This window comes from Stigmatopora nigra, chromosome 4 (genome assembly GCF_051989575.1).
Source record: "Stigmatopora nigra isolate UIUO_SnigA chromosome 4, RoL_Snig_1.1, whole genome shotgun sequence".
Classification (NCBI taxonomy): Eukaryota; Metazoa; Chordata; class Actinopteri; order Syngnathiformes; family Syngnathidae; genus Stigmatopora; species Stigmatopora nigra.
Genome location: NC_135511.1, coordinates 3,499,486 through 3,523,560, shown reverse-complemented (window position 1 = coordinate 3,523,560; position 24,075 = coordinate 3,499,486). Strand labels below are relative to the sequence as shown.

The following is a 24,075-nucleotide window of genomic DNA, read 5'->3' as shown; positions in this document are numbered from 1 at the left end:
TCGCATCACCCCCCAGAGCGCGACCAAAATTGCGGCGACTGCAGAAAAAGTTTGCCTCGCAGATGCCAACAAAGAAAAAAACGGATCACTTACCTCTCAAAGTCTCTTCATTTACCTTCAGTCAGCCAGTAGGAGGCAGATGACCGCCCAACGTCCTTCATGTTACCTGATCCCGAAGTTATTACACAAAAGGGATTGTGTGTCGTGCTTCCGCAAGTTCAGAGTCCTGATGGCGGTAGGAAAAAACTGTCCTTAAGCCTATTTGTCCATACTTTGTGAGACCTGTAGTGTCTGCCTGAGGGCAGCAGCTGGAACAGGTTGTGACAAGGGTGGTATGGGTCCCCGACAATGTTCCCTCGGATGAGGTAACAAAGGGCTGGCAATGTCTTCCAGTGAAGGCCGAGAGCACCAAAAAGTTTTAGAAGTAAAACTTGAGATAGATTGCAAGTCATTTTGGATTAAAATGTGATTATTTTGGGCAATGTGAACACAGAAAATTAATTAATTCAGGGCTGCTTGTTCATGGAACAATTTTTAAACATTTTACAGAAGATAAAATTCTTAACCGGGCGGCCCGGTGCAGCGAGTGGTTAGCGAGTCGGCCTCACAGCTCTGGGGTCATGGGTTCAAGTCTAGGTCACGTCCACCTGTGTGGAGTTTGCATGTTCTCGCATGTGTGGCTTTCCTCCACATTCCAAAACCATTCATGGTAGGCTGATTGGACACTATAAATTGCCCCTAGCTGTGGGTGTGAGTGCGCTTGGTTTATCCGTCGCCTTGTGCCCTGCGATCGGCTGGCCACCGATGCAAGGTGTTCCCCCTCTGGCCTGGAGTCAGCTGGGACAGGCTCCATCACCCCCGCGACCCCAATTGTTAACTATAACATAAAAATGGCTTTAAGGATTATTTTGTGCAATTTAAAGATATGATTACAATGAATTTTGTTACCAGTAAGGGGCCCACAAAATGAAGCAGGGAATGTCACTTCATCTGTTCAACATCAAATCAGTGACTTTACCAAGCAGCTGTGAGAGGTCGTTTATGTTAGCCGACGCTCAGAACCATACTTTAAATCTTGATTGATTGTTAACCGAGTCAGTTATGCATGATCAAAAAAAGTGTGAGTATTTTGGCGGTAACATTTAGATGTTGTAGTACGAACGAGACATTGTTCAGACCCGGAGGAAACTAAAAGACTGGATCAAATTGTACTCCCGGGCGATCAACCAATAGTACTTTGGCGATCGACTGTTCTATTGATGGGAAACTGGAGTACCTAGAGAAAACCCACACAAGCACGGTAAAGACCTGTAAACTTCACACAGGAAGGATGAAACCCACCGGAGATTCTTGGAACTGTGAGCTGGACATGCATACCTCTCGGTACCGCACCATATTTCCGACTAATAAAATCCTCATTCAATTGCCGGTTGTCACTGTCAAACTTGCCTACTCATCATGGTATGACTAGCTTCACTGATTTAATAATAGGTGTCCATCTGCATTTCTCCTCTCCTATATTATTAATTCATATGATTTTAATTATGCCTTCTGCCCTCTCACAACTGAATTAGGACTTCATGACTGACACATGAGCAGGATAGAAACAGGTACCTAAACGTTGAAGCCTTTCCAACATCAAATCCATCATTCGTATTTATTATAGCCCAGATTCCAGACGATAGGTTGGGTAGACGCCAATCATTGAAGGGGAAATTTGATCCAGTGGCCTGATTTGGAACACGCTTGCGTGTAAAACAACACAAGTTGTTGGGAGAACTTGGCATTATCTGGATTGTTTGCATTTCTTGATTTTTGTTTGCATTTCTTGATCTTTTTTGATTTTGTTGATTGTTTCCTGCAGTCACATGAAATACCAAAATAGTTCCTGAGCTAGTAATGGCATCTTGTATGTATGTATGTATATATATATATATATATATATATATATATATATATATATATATATATATATATATATATATATATATATATATATATATATATATATATATATATATATATATATATATATATATATATATATATATATATATATATATATATATATATATATATATATATATATATACCCCCTTATTAATAGGAAGTGACCATAAATCTACAGAAAGTGACAAATAGAAAAGTAAATAATCCTCACTCAATTCCTCCAGAAATTGCAATTTTTAATTTAATCGTGCCTTTTTTGCTGCTGTTGCAGGTAAACGAGATTTATCACGATGAGTCCCTGGGAGTCCACATTAATGTGGTTCTGGTGAGGATGATCATGCTCGGCTATGCTAAGGTGAATATCTCCTTTATCTCCCTTAATATATATATATATATATATATATATATATATATATATATATATATATATATATATATATATATATATATATATATATATATATATATATATATATATATATATATATATATATATATATATATATATATATATATATATATATATATATATATATATATATATATATATATATATATATATATATATATATATATATATATATATATATATATATATATATATATATATATATATATATATATAATAACGCAAAGATGAAAGTCTTGTACCTCTTGGTAGGATAAGCGTTAAAAGAATGAATGAAGAAAATGTGTGATCAATTTGAAAAGGGAGGATCATCAGTGATTTAATTAATGTTAATGCTATCTTCAAGTGGATTCGACCACTATGAAGGCCTCTACATAAGAAACATTTAGATTACAAAACACTTTCTTCAATGGGAACATTATCTCAAGATAAGTAAAAAATTATATAACATTGATCAGATAAATATAGTGGGGAAAAAATGAAGAAAAAAATTGAATTCCCTTACAGCATAATAATAGGATAATGTAAATACGATACAATTTATTCCTAGTACATCTATATTCTTAAATTTAATAATATAATTCTTTATGCTGCACAATAGGAAGAAAGAATGGAAATAAGGATTGAGCAGAAATCTAGTACATGCATAACTGAGAGCATTTTTTTGACACGTTTGTTCCATCTTTCCGAATATTGGGAATCCTTTCCAAACTCTAGCCATCCATATTCTATGCAGGGTTCTTCCTCACGGGACCGCAGCATCTCAAACCAACAGCCACTCAACATGTACACCTACAGGCAAACTCCAGTTATTGACTGCCTTGCTTGCATGTTTAATACAAGCGTTGGGCAGAGGGAAGAAGAAATCCGATACCCCTATAGGCATACATATACAGCCTACATTGATAATAATCAGACATAGGCTTTGTCATCATCATTGACTCGACAAAAGCCTAATTGTCATCATACCCAGCTGTGTATGACGAAATTGGTAATGCTTCTCCACAAGGTGCGCTTTCCCGGCAAAAGGCCCAAATAAGTGATAATTTCAGACTCGTTGGCATTCTGCCGTGGTGGATACATTGCATTACTCCCTGAGCGCATTCAAATCCTGGCGACTGCAGAAAAAGTTTGCCTCGCATAAGCCAACAAAGAAAAAAACTGATCACTTACCTCTCACTGTCTCCTCACTTACCTTCAGTCAGCCAGTAGGAGGCAGATCATCGCCCAACATCCTTCATGTTATATATATATATATATATATATATATATATATATATATATATATATATATATATATATATATATATATATATATATATATATATATATATATATATATATATATATATATATATATATATATATATATATATATATATATATATATATATAAAAATCAATCTGTCCCTGATAAACAAAAGCAGGTCGAAACCATGAGGTTTACACCACCATGTTTGTCAGTGGGGGTGGTGTGTTCTGTATGAGGAGGTGCGTTGCTTTTTCAGCAAACATATCGCTTTTCATTGTTTCGATTTTGGTTTTATCTGACGACCTTCTTCCACATGTTTGGTGGCTTGTGGCAAACCTTAAGCAAGACTTTTAATGGATAGAGATTTGAGAAATGGGTTTAATCTTGCCACATTACCATACAGGCCAAATTTGTGCAATGTACGACTGATTGTTGTCTTATGGACAGACTTTTCCACCTCAGCTGTAGATCACTGCAGTTCATTTTAGAGTGATCATGGGCCTCTTGGGTGGATTTCTGATCAGTGTTCTCCTTGTTCGAGGTGAAAGTTTAGAATGATGACCGGGTATTTGTAGATTTGCTGTTGTCTGATATATTCCTACCATTTCAATAAGTGTGCTTGCATAGTGCTCCTTGAGATGTTTAAAGCTTGGCAAATACTTTTATATCCAAATCCAGCTTCAAACTTCTCCACAGGTGTATCTCGGACCCACCTAGTGTGTTTCTTGGCTTTCATGCTGCTCTCTGCCCTTTAAACAAAACCCTGAGACTATCACAGAGAAAATGTATTTAGAGGGAGACATAATTACACGCAGGTCGAATCTATTTATCATCATCATTCAACATGGGATGATTCAGAGACCCTCACTGAACTTCAGGACTGAGGTTTCCTCCCACAACCCACAAGGCTCTTTGAAAACTATTGTATGAGTGGGGAAAGGTTGTCCGTCTTCTTGTGCAAATTGTCGCTCATTCATTAGCTGCCACACCTCCCTTTTGAATGTATAAATATTTCAGTGAACAAATAATCAAAATATTATATCTGGGCAGATTATTTGATTGATTTTTTTTCATACCGCACAGCATCTCTTTACTGACTGACTGATAGGTTCACCAATAAGTATTCCCAAGTTCACCCTTCAATAACGGAGGCATTTGAGATCATATCCTTTTATTCTTGCAAGAAGAGAATCGATCCACACGCGCCTCCGGTCAGATGATTCTGAAGACCCTGGAGTCTCTTTTACTAATATATTCATAAGATTTTAACAATATGCATCACAGAAGTCAAAACATTATTTAGAGTCTCATAACAATTTGTATCAGTTATCAAAACGTTTCTAGGTCTGTCAAATCTTCCCGAGAGAAAATTGATACGGACCATCTTGAGAAGCCACGTTTCCCAAAACAAATCCACAGTTCCCAAAAGTTTGTTGTTAACCGTCTTCAGAGTTCGATGCTTCTCAAAACAATTCACAGTTCTCTTGCTGTGAACATAGTCTCGAGAAGTCCAGGTGTGAAGGAGAAGTGACCTCCAAAGGTGTTTTGGTTAACTTTGAAGCGAGCATTTCTTTTGCAAGAGATGTATTAAAATACCTTGTATTAATGTCACATTTATAATAATGATGAACCTAACACCCCTAATAAGAAAAGCGTTCATATATGTAATGTTTAATATCCAAAATAAGGCAAAGCGTTCTTCATTGCAAGCACATATATATAATGATTATATTTCAAGCAAATTTATGATAATGATTAACCTAACACTGACCAACTAAGAAACCAAGAAATCACAGTTGAGATTTTTTTCTATGAATATCATGGTTTTCCCGGCAGTCCATCAGCCTGATAGAAAGAGGCAATCCGTCCCGCAGTTTGGAGAATGTTTGCCGCTGGGCATTTGGCCAGCAGAAGGGTGACGTGGACCACGCAGAGCACCACGACCACGCTATCTTCCTCACTCGCCAAGGCTTCGGACCCACCGGAATGCAAGGTAAGGCTGTTACATCCTCATATTACATCGCAGCGATGTAGATTTTTGGAAACTTCGTATTCATTTTGGTGCATTTTTGAGTCACTTCTTTGTTAACTTTTTAGCTGCCATTGATGGCACTAGACATCCAATTAATTTTAAGTGGGTTGCCCCAATCAAAATGGCCTCGGCATGTTGCCTGGGGCTGTCATGAAAGTGAGGCATGGGGTCGTGAAAAACATGGGGTGGACCCAATGGGGTGGACTTAATAACTAGACAGGGTGACGGTAATTCAAAAAGGTTTAATTAAATTGACTAAAAGCAAGATACTAACCAAAAACTACAGAAGACAAACCATGGCAGGACAGTAAAACCTTGAGATACGAGCTTAATGTGTCCTGGGACCGAGCTTGTATGTCAATTTACTCGTATCTCAAATCAATTTTTCGCATATAACTAAATACAAATTAATTAGTTCCCACCCGATGAAAAAACATAAAATAAGGATATTACAACAGAAACGGGTGCTTTCTATTCTTCCAAATCACCGCCTACGCTCAAAAAGTAACAAATACCTATCTAGTAGTTATGATCTGCAATAAAATGCTATTACCTTTGAGACATTCGCTAGTGACTAACGGTGGAGGAGAGAGACCTGGCATGTTCGGTTCACTCCACTTTTGTTACACTAGGTATCGCGACATAAACTTTAAATTGAATGAATTTTGATTAATATACACACAATTGGACGTTTCCTTGTTGTGTTATAACTGAGGCAAAGGTGTTAATGAATTTTCTGTGGCTTTCGAGTTAGAATTAGCTTCTTACCCGTGCCTCGCAAACAAGTTTATCCCCAGTTCATTTTCTAAATTTATTGAACCAGTCACAACTTATGTTGAAGGTTTCGGCTGGCGTCGAATTATTCCCTTTCTCAGCTGCTTGCTTTACTTTCAAGTACTCGCATATTCCGCTAACTGTTTCTCCTTTTTTCATGGTAAAAGAAGAATGTCACTGGGCAGCTTGAAAAGGACCACCTAGCGGCCACACCGTATGCTCGTATATCAAAGTGTGTCATATCTCACGGCAAAAATTGGCTCGGAATTTTCCTCCTATCTGAAATTTAGCATTTATTGGGAGAGTCGTATGTCAAGGTATTACTGTACTCACACACCAACTAGACACAACCTGCAAGCAACTGGACATTAATTTAATAAACCAAGGGAACTTAAATAGACTTACATGGATTAATTAGAGATAAGAAACAAGTGGGTGACACATGGGGCAGTGGATAGGCTGAGACACACAAGGAATGAAACAACAGGTGAAAAGAATGAACAATCACAAGGATTAGACTGAAAAGGGCAGACATGGGGAAAAACATGACAGGGGCAATATTCCCATGACTGTGAATGCATTGATAATAAAATTAAGTGCTAAGTGGCCTATTAATGAACTGAAATTTGAAACCTTTATTCATCACTGTTACAACATTTTCTATTTACTTGCTGGCTGACCATTATTGTGATAGATGTCCAATCCATTTTAAGTGGGAGGGATGTAAGTGAAGGAACGATTTGAATTAGCTTACACTCTCCCACTTGATCGGTATTGGATGTCTAAGAATGATGAACGCATTTCAATTAATGGCAAAAGTATGATTGGGCTTCATTGGGCAACAAGCACTCTTATTTATATATATATTTTGATTTAATGGTTGCAGGCAGCCATCGAGGATATGGGGACCAGTGGTTGGAAAGTCTCAGTTCATTTTCTGAACCGCTTTATCCTCATTAGGTCGCGGGGGGTGCTGGTGCCTATCCCAGCTGACTTCAGGCCAGAGGCAGGGGACACCCTGAATTGGTGGCCAGCCGATTGCAGGGCATGAGATGGACAACCATGCACACTCACACCCATACCTAAGGGCAATTTAGAGTCTCCAATCAGCTTACCACGCATGTCTTTGGAATGTGGGAGGAAATACCCAGAGGAAACCCACACAGGCCGGAAAGAACATGCAAACTCCACACAGATGGGCATGACCTGGATTTGAAACCAGGACCCCAGAGATGTGGGGCTGACGCGCTAACCATTCGCTCCACTGGGCCGCTCTTGGTTGGAAAATAGTCTCGAAAAGTACACATTATGCATTATAGCATGTTATTCTTTTAATATTCCATAATGCCGATCACATAATTTTAGTACCGTATTGGGGAAAAACTAGTTTCTTTCCAAAGATTCAATGTAAGTAAAATGACCTGTCAGAATCTACAATTGCACATAACAAAACAAAAATAACTACAGCATCTCCAGTCATGTCATGCGTGTCTCATGCCGTGCCACTGCCACATTTCCCAGCTGTATCGGTGATTTCCCAAAGGGGGTACAGATAGCGAAATAAATTGCTTCTTGCATATTGTAGGCAATCCATTGAAACCACTTGGACAGGTTTAACAATGGCCACATAGATAATGTAATTAGGTGTCTTGACTCCCTGGTCCCTGTTCCCAGTCAGCATGAAAAATCTAGTGGCCCGAGTTTTCGTTCCTAGTAAAGTTTTTTGGCTTTGTGGTTGGGCCCGGACGGCACTAGTCAAAGGAAAAAATATTCAGTGGTGTCTGTGGGCAACCTCCCGCCGATCTGGTTAGTGTTTGACGAGCTCCAGCCCCACTGTCAGGCGTGTGTCAATAGGCGTTTGCCGTTGAGTGTGACATGTTTTGAAATTGGATTGTTTCAACAAACAAAGCAATTGAGCTGGAAGTCACCTGTTCAGAAGCAATAACAAACTGATGGAAGCAGTCAGCGACGCTTTGGCCCGTCAGCCACAAAATAGCCAATTGAATCCATCAAAGACCTTCGGAAAACAAATTTTGGGTGTGATATTTTGAAGGATTGAAGGCAATTTGAAAGCCAGCACGGAATCATTTTTTATTGAGCGCGCTTGTGTAGAGTACGTGCCCTAAGTCATGCCCGCCATTAAGTGACCCGCGATTGTCGCGCAGCCAGTCATTGGTGTATTCCAACTCATGCGCTTAGTCAAATGGGATAGGCTCCAGCACCCCTGCTGAACTTGTGAAGAAGTGAGGTATGGAAGATGAATGAATGAATAACAATTATTATTATTGTTAGGGCTGTACCAATAATATTTTTTGGTTTTCAATGCCAACACCTCGGAGGCATCCTAATCAGATAGCATAGCAATCTCCTGGCTTCTCTCAATGTAGAGGACCAGCATATCCATTTGGATCCCCATCTTGCAGCACAAGCTTTGCTTTTCAACTCAGCTCTTTTTTTTTTTTTTTTTTTTGACGAAAATGAACCCATGCAGTGTACGCATCACTGCAGAAACCAAACCAATCGGCCTGTCGAGCTTCTGCTCTATTCTTCCCTTCCTTGTAAACAAGTGCATGAGATACTTAAAATCCTCTATTTGGAGACTGTTCCCATTCCTGACACGAGACAGCTTTTTTTTGTGGAACACACGATTATGGTCTCAGACTCAGGCGGTGGTTTTCCCTACCGCTTTATTGCGAATCTGATCCATGATGAAGCCATCAGAACTGCATCAGTTAACACTGAATTGACCAAATCGGGGTCCTCAATGCCTTGACTGTACCTAGATATTTTAGTAGGGCATTGCTTTACCCTGTGAAGAATCCTGATGGTTGACTAATATTTCTATATTGAAGTGGTTCGGAAGTCCCATTACCTCGCCAAACTCATCCCACACTGGGGGTTCTTGCTTTACTGACAACCAGAGCTGCGTGCCCCTCTCAGCTGGTACCCATCAACTGCCTCCGGATTTCCATAGGTCTAGAAGGACAGATCTGACTCCTTCCAGCTTGATGGCATCCTTAACCGCTGGAGTCCACCAGCTCGTTCTGGGATTGTCACCACAACAGGGACCAACCACGCCACAGCTCCTGTGGGCTGCCTCACCCATAGACGTCCCTTGTCTCTTCCTGCCCATGTTCCTCCCAACCCCATCCCTCCAGGTCTTGCTGTCATTGCACACATGAGCATTAAAGTCTACCATCAGAACGAGGAAATCCCCACCTCTAGGGAAACCTTGCTGTTAGTGGTAGTATGTGCATTGGTATGTGTCGGGGCTTTAAGCCGTGTATTTCTGTTTTCGGACAAGTGTAGCACTCTAAGGATATGGCGAGCAGCCTAATGTAGTCCCGAGTGATCAAAAGTTGAGCGAAGGTCTTTTTGGACAGCTTGCATGAATAAGGTTGAATCACCAACTGAATATAATTTTGCCTGCTTGATCAAAATTCAACAGTACAAAGGCCTCAGGCCTGCTTTGGTCATGAAATAAATGCCAACAAGACTAGCTTCCCGAGAAAAATACAGTTTCTTATTCACAGCCTATGTGAAGATACAAAAATAATGAAAAATAAATAAATATAAAAAGACACACAAACTATATATATATATATATATATATATATACATATATATATATATATATATATATATATATATATATATATATATATATATATATATATATATATATATATATATATATATATATATATATATATATATATATATATATATATATACATACATATATATATATATATATATATATATATATATATATATATATATATATATATATATATATATATATATATATATATATATATATATATATATATATATATATATATATATATATATATATATATATATATATATATATATATATATATATATATATATATATATATATATATATATATATATATATATATATATATATATATATATATATATATATATATATATATATATATATATATATATATATATATATATATATATATATATATATATATATATATATATATATATATATATATATATATATATATATATATATATATATATATATATATATATATATATATATATATATATATATATATATATATATATATATATATATATATATATATATATATATATATATATATATATATATATATATATATGTATATACATATATACACACTTTGAAGTGACTATTTGTTTACACTCATATTTTCATTTCTTCTTCCCATTTTAGGTTACGCTCCTGTAACAGGAATGTGCCACCCGGTCAGGAGCTGTACCCTCAATCACGAAGACGGCTTCTCCTCTGCCTTTGTGGTGGCTCATGAGACGGGTCATGTGTAAGTCTTACTTTTTTTCCAATACCATCTTTTGGTACATATCTCTAGAAAGGTCAAATTCTAAATGTGAAACCCAACTGTAGACATTAATTTTATTAGGGTCACATGTTAAACAATGATATTTTGCTTCGAATGCTCAGATATCATAGTGTCTGCCATAAGCATAAGACTTCAGTAAGAATGGCTGCTCATTGCTCAGCAAACTAACTGGAGGTGCTGGGGCCCCTCCCGGCTGACTTCAGAGGCGGAGGACACCCTAAATTGTTGGCCAAATCGCAGGGCATAAGGAGACAAACAACCATTCACGCTCACACTAATACCTAGGGGCAATTTAGTGTGTAGAATAAGCGTAGCATGCATGTCTTTGGAACGTGGGAGGAAACCAGAGTAACCGGAGAAAACCCACGCAGGCCAGCGAGAACATGCAAACTCCACAGAGGTGGACGTAACCTGGATTTGAACCCAGAACTCCAGAGCTGTGAGGCCTACACGTTAAATAAATTGTCAATGGCTGCCAAATTAACATTGCGTCTCATCCTTGATAATTTTAGGGGTGCTACAGCTCACGTCTTGTACATTTCCTGTTGATTTCTTGGCCTTTCTGGGTCACCTAGTGGTCACTGGTCAATCTTTGTTAAATATAGGCTATTTCCATGCTTTGTTGGTTTTATGTCAGTCTTTAAACATTTTAATGCATTCCATGGTTGCTTCCTATAGATATTTGCTTAATTTTATCTAACATTATTTTGGCGCAATTTGAGGTAGGTTTTTTTTTTTTGTCAACAAGATCCTTTTGCAAGGTTTGATTAAAATAAATAGGGGTAGATTGAAGTATTTTAGTAGTTAGTAATTTTTTTAATTTTTTATAAGGCATTCTTTTACATAAATCATTTGTTACAATTTGTGGCATTGCAGGGTCCCAACATATACATTTTGGGGTCTTTCCTTTTATATTAGCACATTTTTCAGTCCCTTGCTTTCCATTGATAACTTCCTGTGGATTTTGGCTCACTTTCTGTTGATTTTGGGTCACATCCTGTTGATTTTTTGGGCATAATCAGGTCACCTCCTATTGACTTTGTTTTTGTTTTAGATGACGTTGCATTCCTTCAGGTTCCTCCTGATTTTTTTTATGGCAATCCTGCATCACTTCCTCTAAATCTTAGGCCACATTTTTCAATTTCATTTGACAATGCAGCACTCTTTTGGCCCTTTCTTTATATTTTGAGACACGTCCAGCTCATTCTGTGTGAATTCATGGGTATTTTTGTAGAAAAATAACGACCACTGTTGAAATTTTTTTTGTTGCATGTTGGAAATCAAAAAAGAGTTAATGGAATGAAAAGAGGGGAGGCGGCGTTGATTGTGCCATTAAAAATGAATGTACACCATATACTCATACATTTTTGTCAAATTTTGGTGGAGTTGTACTTTTTTACCCCAAACTGGCTGATAATAAGATTTGTGCACCTTGAATTTGTAATATTTGCAGTGTCCAAAGCATTCGCAAAACAAATAGTTTGTTGCACGCATTTTCCTGTTGCGAATTGTCAGCATAAAAATTACTGCTTTGCCAGTGAGTAGCGTTCACATTTCAGTGTTTCCGTTATTCGGAAAATCGTAATGCTCATGAATAGGCATAGGTGCCACCCACTCATTCACTTCGCCTCTTATCCTATTTTTGCCAATTGTTGGGCACATATAAACAAAGAAACATTTCCTCAAAGCCACCATGCCACACTGCACAACTAACAATCTTTAGTAAACAATGTTTTTTTTTTCTTCTTGTTTTTATCTAATGCACGTATGTTTTTTTGGACAACATCAATCAACATCAAGCAACCAATTCTCCATCTGTAGATGATTGCACTGATAATTCAATCAAAAGTCAATTTTAAATCTGTATGCACTTTTATATAGAATGACAATATTGTTTCTTCTGATTGTCAAAAACATAGAAGTATAAATTTGGAAAAGCATTACATCTGTCACGCGCTTGTGTGTGAAAATTGTCTCCTGTCATGACGAGGATTGCATGCTAAAAAAATGACTAATGGAAAGATAAGGTCTGTTTGTCTTGTTCTTTATGTCAAACAACCACATTTGATGCAACCCCACCGCATAATTTAACTGTAACAAATATATTGGAAGGACGAATACATAGACACATAATGATAGTATTGATTTAAAAACTACTAAAAAATAGAAATTTACACTGAGCAATTCAGCTAATTATAAGAAAACCTAAAGTAAAAAAAGAATCTAGATAAAACAAGAAAAGAAAATAATTTTTAAAAATACTCAAATGAAGTTTATGCATATTAGAATAAAATTTAATTTAACTTTTTTCATATATTAAAAATTACTTTTCTTATTCTTTGTATTTTTAATGTTGTTGTTATTGGTGTTTTTCCATCCATTCATTTTCTGAATCGCTTATCCTCACAAGGGTCGCGGGGGGCGCTGGAGCCTATCCCAACTGACTTCGGGCACCAGGCGGGGTACAACCTTTATCAGTGGCCAGCCAATCGCAGGGCTCAAAGAGCCACTTACACTCATACCTAGTGTGTTCTACCAGCCTACCCTGTATGTTTTTCCAATGTGGCGACGCGCGAACCACTCGTCCACCTGCCTTCCTTCAGTTTAATATATGATTGATTTTAACATATACACTTTCAATAAACTAATTAAAATGAACATTTGTTCATACGATGCCATTCCTCCCACTTCAAATGGATTGGACGTCTATCACTGGTAAATTCACTTCAATTTAAAGCTCGAGGACCATTGGATGCCTCAACCCAACCCAAACTGGAACACTTTTAGATATGGCATCTCGAGGGATATCAGCACAGTCAGTTTCATTGAAGAACAATTATGAACAGCTTTTCCATGAATTATAACCATGAACAACCCAAATGCTTTCAGGCATAGCCTCTTGATACATGGAACTCCAGCTTACCAAACTGCAACTTTCCACAGGTTGGGCATGGAACATGACGGTCAAGGAAACCGCTGTGGGGACGAAACCACCATGGGCAGCGTGATGGCTCCTCTGGTCCAGGCAGCTTTTCACCGCTACCACTGGTCCATGTGCAGCGGACAAGAACTCAAGCGATACATCAGGTGAGTCTAATATTTTTACGCTTTTTGCAGATGGTTTGGCTAAGATGGCTTCATCAGGCCGCGATCCCCAACTTTCACTGGAACAATGCACAACAGAGGGTGAAGCAGTTTGGATGACAATCAGCAAATCTGACACCACGGTCCACAGTCAGAAAAGCTGGCATGCCCTCTCCGGGTGAGGGATAAGGCCCCAAATGGAGAAGTATCTTTCTGAACTTCCTGGGAGGGCTGGGTGAAGTTGCTGGGGAGAGGGGGGTCTGGGCTTCCCTGCTTACGCTGCAGTCACCACGACCCGACCTCGGATAGGTGGAATATTAGACAATCGGATAATACATTTTTGCAAGGATTGTTGGGGCCTATTGCAGCTGGCTTCGGGCAAAAGACAGACTACACAATAGACTGGTCGCCAAATGATCCGTAGGGCATACAGAGAGGCAGACATCTACTCGCACTCACAATCATACAGCCACCGACCTATCCCATGCTTGTCTGCACCAAAGTCAGGCGAGTGAACCACATAATAATTTCAAAAGTAGTATTTTGTACACTTTTATTTGATATGTACTTCGGTATGAGCAAAATATTGAGTTATATTCATTTCATTCAGCCATTTAAATTCTGCATACTATTCAATGTAAAGTACATCTGTCATGGGTTGGTCCGACTGCTTAACTCACCGACTTCCATATACGGCAGCTATCATCCTACTGCCTTGAATTACACTGATTTTATTACAAGCAAACCTCAGATCCATTTAAAGTGGGAGGTCGGGCAAGGAATAAACAATTTTCTTAGGCTGTTAATGGCAGTCATTGAATTAACGGTCGCTTTCAATCCACACCCTTCAAAAAAACTACCGGCTCGAGTGCCAATGCACGTCTTTGCATTCGGATCTCTGTCCAGCTGTAAAGTAATCAATTTTCGAGTTGGCAGAGCGCAGCAGAGTCCATCGATCATTGTGCACGTTCAACTAGAAAACTCACAAGCTGAGATTGCAACGCTGTGGTGGGAGTTTTTTTGTTTTCAAAGCAATTTCAAGTGTGCATGGAGTGGAAAGTGATGTCAAAGTACCAATGAGTTGTTTAATGTCACCTCGCTTCTGAGTTGGAAAATCAGACACACCCTGCTAAGCAAATGATGACAGTGCTCTGTCATATGGAAAAATACTCCTAATATGTCTATTTTAGGGGGGCCAGCTCCTGATGGTGACATTACGTTATCCACTTGAGTCCTTCTTGAGAGTTATATTGTGCCCGTGTAAAAATGCGTATGCATTGTGATGATACCACACACTGATTTTTAACAATTAGACGTGAGTTATAGAAAATAACAAATGTGTGTGCACACATCCGTCTCCATTTTTGTAGGACATTAAATATCAGCTCCCATAAGACAACTTCAGGCACCAGGTAGGGTAAAGCCATCAAATCGCAGGGCGCTGTTTATTGTTGTTGATGTTGTTGTTCTGATAAAATTGAATATAAAAAAATAACAATAGAATATTGGCTATCATGGACTGCAATATCGGCGCTCGGACGTTTGGTCGCCGGACTGTTTAATATCTAAGTACTGTTTAATATCTATGTACTGTTTATTATCTAAGTACATTTGACCGGCGACCAAAAGGGACCAAAAGACCGGTGACTAAAAGACCGGCTACCAAAAAAACGGCGACCAAAAGTCCGGTCACGGCAAAATCTATATTTTGAACTGTTTTTTGTTGGACAATGTGACCTGATAACTATCAAAGTAGCTGGTCATTGGATTTGATTTGTAGTCAATTTATCATGGCAGTCAGTACTCATCTCATGTCTCATCCTATTTTCTGAACCGTTTTATTTTCATTAGGGTCGCGCGGGTGCTGGAGCTTATCCCAGCTGACACCGGGCCACAGGCGGGGGACACACCCTGAATCAGAGGCCAGCCGATCGCAGGACACAAGGAGACGGACAACCATGCACACTCACACCCACACCTAGGGGCAATTTAGAGTGTCCAGTCAGCCTACCATGCGTGTTTTGGGAATGTGGGAGGAAACCGGAGTACCCGTAGGAAACCCATGCAGGCCCGGCGAGAACATACAAATTCCACTCAGATGGACATGGCCTGGATTTGAACCCAGGACCTCAGAGCCCGTTAACCACTCGCGCCACCGGGCACAATGCTCAAAGACCATATTAAACACAACGTGGTTTGCAGTATTGTCTCATTGTGCAAATAATCAACAGTGAATGATCAAACTGATGAAGTTATTGCCTTGCCAACCTCGCCACCAGCACTTACGACTGCCTGTTGGATGACCCCTTCAAGCACGACTGGCCGCAACTTCCAGAGCTACCCGGAATCAACTACTCCATGGACGAGCAGTGTCGCTTCGATTTTGGCGTGGGATACAAAGTTTGCACCTCAGTGAGTATCGCTGCAACCTGACAGAATTAGTTTGTAAACGTCGCTCACACAGCATGATTCTTCCTCTTTCGCCTCTCTCAGTCAAAATTAATTGGACGACTAGCAACATCAAAAAGTTCAATCAATGCCCATTGAAAGTTTAACTATTCAAATGCTATACCACAATTTTTTTCTTGAAAGGTCCTGCATAGTCAAATTTAAATAAATAATTTGTCAAATTGGCAATAGTAAAGACAACATCCCTGCCAAATTTGAATGAATTAAAAAATGCAATCCAATGAAACAAGGCTTTAAAAACTGTAAGCGCTAATTATGTAGGCAGGTCATCGTGCCAGGGGTCTATCAAACTCACGGTCTTTCCTAGCTTTGCTGCTAATGGGTTGAGCATGTTTCTTGTGCCAACACAATTGCGCATGATTTACCCATTTGAGTCAGAATATAATTCTAATGGATAAGACAGCATGTTTCTGTGTCTTGCTCTCAGCAGAATGACCCAGTACTTTTTTCTCTTAAAAATGATCAATATGCATGCCGGGCCGCCTCAAATTACAATCTTTTGTATAATATATAAAACAGCAAACAAAATCAAAATTTAACAATGAATCAATATATAAATATTTTTGTCATTGAACAAATGTCAATTTACATCCATGCAGTCAAGATTTCACCACTGACCAAGCAGCTGTGTTAAAGTGGTAGTGTTGTGACGAGAGGGACGGTATACTGTTGCAGCGACCGCCATAAATCAACACGGGAATCACTTGTTACACCTACTTCAAGTTTACAAAACTATTCTTTGTTATTCACTCATTTCACATTCAAAATTCACATTCATTTGTGTTCCTATTCAGCAGTTACTGGCTCCGTTGTCAATTTTCCCACATAGACAATGTTTATTTGCTCTAACTGCCACTCTCTGCCATGCCATCTACTTTAAGCTGTAATCACACCTCCATTACACGCTTGACAAAGTCACATGATGCCATTTGGCTACTTTCTACCGACAGCGCTGGATGAATTATGCTCAATTCACCCAGCCAACATTTGCGAGTGCAGTTTACCTATGCTCATCTCACCTTAGGATATCTCATAATGTCCTCTAATCCTCTTCCCTAGAAGTTACTGATGAGCTTTTCCACCTGTGAAGGCCTTTTCAAATCCACTCTTGCTTTGGTCGCATCCTCCGTAAAATGTGTCACCACAAATGTCCAAAAGGAATTACATTTTGACAAGTGAAAAAAAACTAAATCTGCTCTGCTTAATTCTGTTGTTGTTTTTTTCGTACTTTGCATCTTTTAGTTCCGCACATTTGACCCATGCAAGCAGCTATGGTGCAGCCACCCCGACAACCCTTACTTCTGCAAGACAAAGAAGGGCCCACCACTTGATGGAACCGAATGTGGACCTGGAAAAGTATGGCTCTTTTATATGTTAAGAGCATATTTGAAATTTGTTATTATGTAACAATACATTGAAACGACAATCAATCAATTAAGCAGCAAAATCAATGAAATCAATTGAAATGCAAAACACATTATTAATCATATTTTGTTCTAAAGATGGTTTCAGTCAAAATGTTCATTCATACATTTATTTTTCTGAACCGCTTTATACTCACAAGGTTCGTGGGGGGTGCTGTAGCCTATCCCAGCGGACTTTTGGCACAAGGCAGGGGGACACTGAATCGGTGGTCAGCTGATCGCAGGGGGCGAGGAGACAGACAACCATTCACGCTCACACTTGGGGCAATTTAGAGTGCCTTACCATCCATGTCGTTGGAATGTGGGAGGAAACCGGAGTACCCAGAGGAAAACCAGGCAGGACCGAGGAGAACATGCAAAATCCAACTGGATTTGAAACTAGGATCCCAGCACTGTGAGGCCAATGCGCTAACCACTCAGCCGCTGAGCCGCCCTCAAAATGTTCAAAACATCCAAAGTACGTTTTATGTTTTTGCTTCTTCTGAAGTGGAAATTATTGTATGTAATGTGTATGAATATATTAGTTTAATGCAGAGAGTCTTCAATTGGATCAAAATTGGCAGACTTCCTCCTAAAAGGAAACATCAGTTTCTGAAGACTTTTTGTCATATTGTCATGAAATTGTAAACTTGAATCCCAAGTAACGGAACAGGCGGCTTGACGGTGGTTTTCACGTCGACCTCAGAGCTCTGGGCTTCGGGGTTCAAATCCAGGTCGGTCCACACGGTGTGGAGTTTGTATGTTCTCCCCGGGCCTGCCTGGGTTTTCTCCAGGTACTATGGTTTCCTCCCACATTCCATAAACATTCATGATAGGTTAATTGGACAGTCTAAATTGCCCTAAGGTATGAATGTGGGCTTGAATGGTTGTCCATCTCGTCGTGCCCTACGATCGACTAACCACCGATTCAGGGTGGCCAGGAGTCAGCTGAGATAGGCTGCAGCACACCCCACGATCCTAGTGAGAATAGAGCTTTTCAGAAAATTAATGAATGAATGAAAATCGGAACAAATAGGACCAGATCCAGTACTCACGTATGCTATGAGTAAGGCCATGCCGTTAGGTTGCTTTAAATTAAACCACTAGGCAAACATTTTTACTACTTTTCTTTTTAGAAACTAATGCTAGTAACACATCAAAACTTCAGAATATAAAACACAAACATTTCTTGAAAAAACTAGAATTTCCCACTTACAGGTTACAATATTTTTGCATTATTTTTACTGGTCTAAACATGTAGGCATGATTGGGTCTTTCTATCTAATCTACTCGATTTGATTTGACTCTAATATAATCTAATATAATCCATCCATCCATTCATCTGTCCGTCTATCCATCCATCTATCCATCCAATCATCCGTCATCTATCCATCCATCTATCCATCCAATCATCCGTCATCTATCCATCCACCCATCACAATAAACGACATACAAAATACTAATGTTATATGGGGCGAGGAAACACCTAATTAGGCGTACAACAAGACAGGACAGGATGACCTACGACCCTTGTGAAGATTAGCAGTACAGAAAATGAATAAAAGGACAGGGTGAGTAACACAATTAGAGCATTTTGTTTGTTTACTTCTATTCTTTACCCCATTAGTGGTGCTACAAGGGTCACTGCATGTGGAAGAACCCCAGTCAGGTGAAACAAGATGGCTCTTGGGGCTCATGGAGCAAACATGGCTCCTGCTCACGCTCCTGCGGAACCGGTGTTCGCCTACGGACGCGCAATTGCAACAATCCTGCGTGAGTTTTATATGCTAACATGCTAACATTCGTCTTTTCATTTATTTATTTTACACATCCTTATTAGATTACATCATGAAATTTGATGAACTTTAAAATGTGTGCTTCATATTAATCGCCATTGGTGAAAATGGGTATCCAATCCTTTATGACTTTCATTCATTCACCTGTCCAATTCCAAATGGATTGGACCTCTATCATGATCTATTATGTTCCATGGTAGGCAATGGGTTAGTTGTGTATTCACTTCTTCGTTAATTATGAGGCATTCATGTGTTAGTCCTTGTCAATTTTTTAGCCACTGACTGTAGATTTTGGATCATGTCGGTTCAATTTTAAACTATTTTGTAAACTGACTGGGAGACATCTCAAAATTAATAATTTGGTCGGTTCATTCAGTTACTGACTAGTTGTCATTTTATTTTTACATCACTATATCATTCATTCATCATCTTCCATACCACACATCCTCATTAGGGTTGCTGTAGCCCGGGGTGGGCCAACTCCGATCCTCGAAAGCTCCTATCCAGTCTGTTTTCCATATCTCCCTTCTCTACCACATTTGAATCAAATGATCCACTCATCAGCAAGCTGTCCAAAAGTTTCATACCGATCCCAATTATTTGATTCAGGTGTGTTGGTGGAGGGAGACATGGAAAACAGACTGGATAGGGGTTCTCGGGGATCAGAGTTGGACACCCCTGCTGTAGCCCATCCCAGCTGACTCCTTGCGAAAGGCAGTCTACCAGTCAGCCAGGTGATGGACAAAGAGAGACAATTGACCATTTACACTCATAATCATACCACCACCGGTGGGAATAAAACCCATACCTGCCCACACCTAATTTTCTGCACCGCTTTATCCTCATTCGGGTCACGGGGGGTGCTGAAGACTATCCGAGCTGTCTCCGTGCCAGAGGCAAGGGACACCCTGAAGCGGTGGCCTGCTAATCGCATGGCACAAGGGGACAGACAACCATGCACACTCACACCCATACCTAGGGGCAATTATGTGTCCAATCAGCCCCAGTGATTCGTTGAATGCTTCAATATGAAAACACACCTGGAAGCAGTGCAGCCAGGGGGAAAACCAATGAAATGAAGCTAACAGAAAATTTGGAATTATTTAATAAGTATTGATGGACAAACTATAATATATGATTCAGATATTTCTTAGGCCAGCAGAGAAGGCCTTGAAGGCCCTGACGGCCCATGACTGGTATAAAGTGCATGGCACTGTTTTGTCACTGCCATGATCAGGAAAATGCAAGCTCTCACCTGCTGCTGAGAGAAAATTGGTCAGGAGAGTGAAGATTCAACAAATCAAAGTTCTGTGGTCAGACGAAACAAAAATCGAGCTGATTGGCCACAATACCTAGCAATATGTTTGGTGGAGAAAAAGTGAGGCCTTTAACCCCAACTACACCATGCCTACCGTCAAGCACGGTGGTGGTAGTATTATGATGTGGGGCTGTTTCGCTACCAATGGAACTGGTGCTTTACAGAGGGTAAATGGGATAATGAAGAAGGAGGATTACCTTCAATTTTTTTAAGATAACCTAAAGTCATCAGCCCTAAGATTGGGTCTTGGATAGAGTTGGGTGTTCCAACAGCACAATGACCCCAAACAAACATCAAACATGGTAATGGAATGGCTAAATCAGGCTAGAATTAAGGCTTTCGAATGGCCTTCCCAAAGTCATAACTTAAACCCCATTGAGAACTTGTGGACAATGCTGAAGAAACAAATCCATGTCAGAAAGCCATCAAATCTAACTGAACTCCACCAATTCTGTCAAGAGGAGTGGTTAAAGATTCAACCAGAAGCTTGTGGATGGCTACGAAACGCGCCTAATTGAAGTTAAAATGGCCAAGGGACACGTTACCAAATATTAGCACTGCTGTATGTATATTTTTGACCCAGCAGATTTGATCACTTTTTCTGTTCACCCATAATAAAGTCATATAATAACCAAACTTCATGAATGTTTTTTTGTGACAAAGTATCTGTTCCAATCACTCTATCAGAGAAAAATCAGAGTTGTAGAAATAACTGCAAACTCAAGAGAGCCATGACATTATGTTCTTCACAAGTGTATGTAAACTTTTGACCACAACCTTTAGGTATGGTGTGAGCGCGAATGGTTATCTGTCTCCTTCTGCGCTGTGATTGGTTGCCCAACATTTAAGGGTGTCCAACACAATTACCGCTAAAAATATATATTTGTGTGAATCGATGTTTGTGTCCTTGTGACCTGTGTTTGGCTGGCAACTGATTCAGGGTGTCCCTGCCTGGTGCCCATAGTAGGCAGGGATAGGCTGCAGCACCCTTCAAGACCCGTATGAGTATAAGTCTTTTGGGAAATGAACAAATGCATGATTAGCGACTAAAACAGGAACATTTGTAATATTTTGACAGAAGAATAGAAAATATAATGTTCCCCCATTCTGCCAATGGGGGAACATTTGATTTAGGACACTTGTATAATGAAGCCCAGTGGACCCAAAACAATCTATTTTTAATATAACAAAGGTAGCCACTAATAGTGGGCTAGCCAGAAGGGCAACTCACATATTTGCATAACTTGAAGGTTAAGTTTGACTTGGTTTTCAGGCACAACGCTAACTCGGTAGCCACGTTTTAACGCTCCTTTCTTCCTAAATTCTAAAAGTCCCATCAACGGTGGGCAGGACTGCCCAGGGGTCAACTTTGAGTATCAGCTGTGCAACACGGACGAGTGCCCGAAGCACTTTGAGGACTTCCGAGCCCAGCAGTGTCAGCTCCGCAACACCCACTTCGAGTTTCAAAGCACCAAGCACCACTGGCTACCCTACGAGCATCCGGATGGTGAGTTGGTGTGGGGAGGGGATCCTTGGGGTCTGGGCATCGTTATGTAAAGGTGTTGCCAGGCAGCAATGTAAAGGAAAGGTCACATTTGCATGTACTGTGGAAAGGGCTAAACAGCTATAATATGTAGTTTAAAAAGTGCTGCTGTTGTCCATATGACTACAACTTTGTTTTCCATGGCTACAAAATCATCCTGCTACAAATACCATTGCTTTATTACCCAAGTTCTCTTTTGCACAAGTACAAGTTACATATGATAAAGTACAAGGTGCATTTTCCACAACTACAGGCTGTTTACGACCTAATTTATTTGCAAATACTTCAACATCTTAGCCATTATCTCGCAATACAGTATATAATAAATGGAACTGATTTGATTCGATGAAAAGATCCACAACTGTTCACAAACGGTCTTATTTTTTCTGACTTGGATTTATGGCATATAAAATGCCAAAAGGAGGCATGTCATTGTCTATAACCAAGTTATGAAAAATGGTTGTATTTTCCGTAACCCTTTCCTATTTTGTTCATCCTTCACCCTCACTAACCGCTAGTCTTTTACTATACATAAAAAATTAACATTTCTTTGAATTCAAATTTCAACCTATACCAAATATTTTTTTAAATATATTCTCTGCTTTTCATCACTTCAAGCCAATTAAATACTGACATTATTTTCGAGTTCTGCATTGCTGGAATTAGTGCCATAAAGTTGAAGGGAAAGTTTTTGGGTGGCTTTCCTTATGTGATAGATTTTGAAGCAGAAGACACACAGTGGCCTTTCCTGCATTTCATAGTTGATGCAAATTCTCAAGTGAGGCGGTAAAAAAGGGGATGGATGCAATTGCAGAGAAAGCTTTATTGAGTGAGACCCAAAACCGAGTGCAAATCAAAAACCACGGCAGCCAACATTTGGAAAAAAAGACATGGCTTGGAAGTGACAGGGAAGTAGTACTCCCACACAATAAAACAACAATAACTGAACAAAGAATGAGAACCTAAATACACTTACACAGGTTAATGGGACATATGAAACAGGTGAGTGACACATGAGGCCACGGATAGCTTGAGACAAGGCATGAAACAACATTTGAAAACAATGAACAACTATTATATATTTATATATATATATATATATATATATATATATATATATATATATATATATATATATATATATATATATATATATATATATATATATATATATATATATATATATATATATATATATATATATATATATATATATATATATATATATATATATATATATATATATATATATATATATATATGCTTATGTATATGTATGCTTATATATTTCGGCAACACGCTTATTTATTTATGTATTTATTCATGTATTTATTTATTAACTTACTTATTACCAATCTATTTATTTCTAAAATGCCCTCCTATTTCTGTATCCTCACCGTCTTGCTACTGTGACAACGAAATTTCCAAAATACGGGATGAAAAGTTATCCAGTACAATCCAATCCAAGTGTTGTCGGTCGGTTCGTGCCCTGAGATTGGCTGGCCACCAATTCAAGTTGTCGCCCACCTCGTGCCCGAAGTCAGTTGGGATAGGCTACAGCAGTGGTCTCAAACTGGTCCTCAAAGGGCCACAGTGGGTGCAGGTTTTCATTCCAACTCAACAAGGATGCCTTTTGCAAGTGCAATCAGTTAATTAG

General features: G+C 39.0%; 1 protein-coding gene across 1 annotated transcript in view; it reads left to right on the top strand.

Annotated features, from left to right (window-relative positions):
- adamts3 (ADAM metallopeptidase with thrombospondin type 1 motif, 3) overlaps positions 1-24,075 on the top strand; it is a 110,411-nt gene that overhangs the window by 63,962 nt on the left and 22,374 nt on the right. The window contains exons 6-13 of the mRNA XM_077715577.1: positions 2,222-2,305; positions 5,448-5,604; positions 10,661-10,766; positions 13,749-13,892; positions 16,169-16,301; positions 17,601-17,714; positions 19,389-19,534; positions 22,207-22,382. Of these exons, the coding sequence (XP_077571703.1) occupies positions 2,222-2,305; positions 5,448-5,604; positions 10,661-10,766; positions 13,749-13,892; positions 16,169-16,301; positions 17,601-17,714; positions 19,389-19,534; positions 22,207-22,382 (1,060 nt within the window). The remainder of the gene's footprint in view (positions 1-2,221; positions 2,306-5,447; positions 5,605-10,660; positions 10,767-13,748; positions 13,893-16,168; positions 16,302-17,600; positions 17,715-19,388; positions 19,535-22,206; positions 22,383-24,075) is intronic.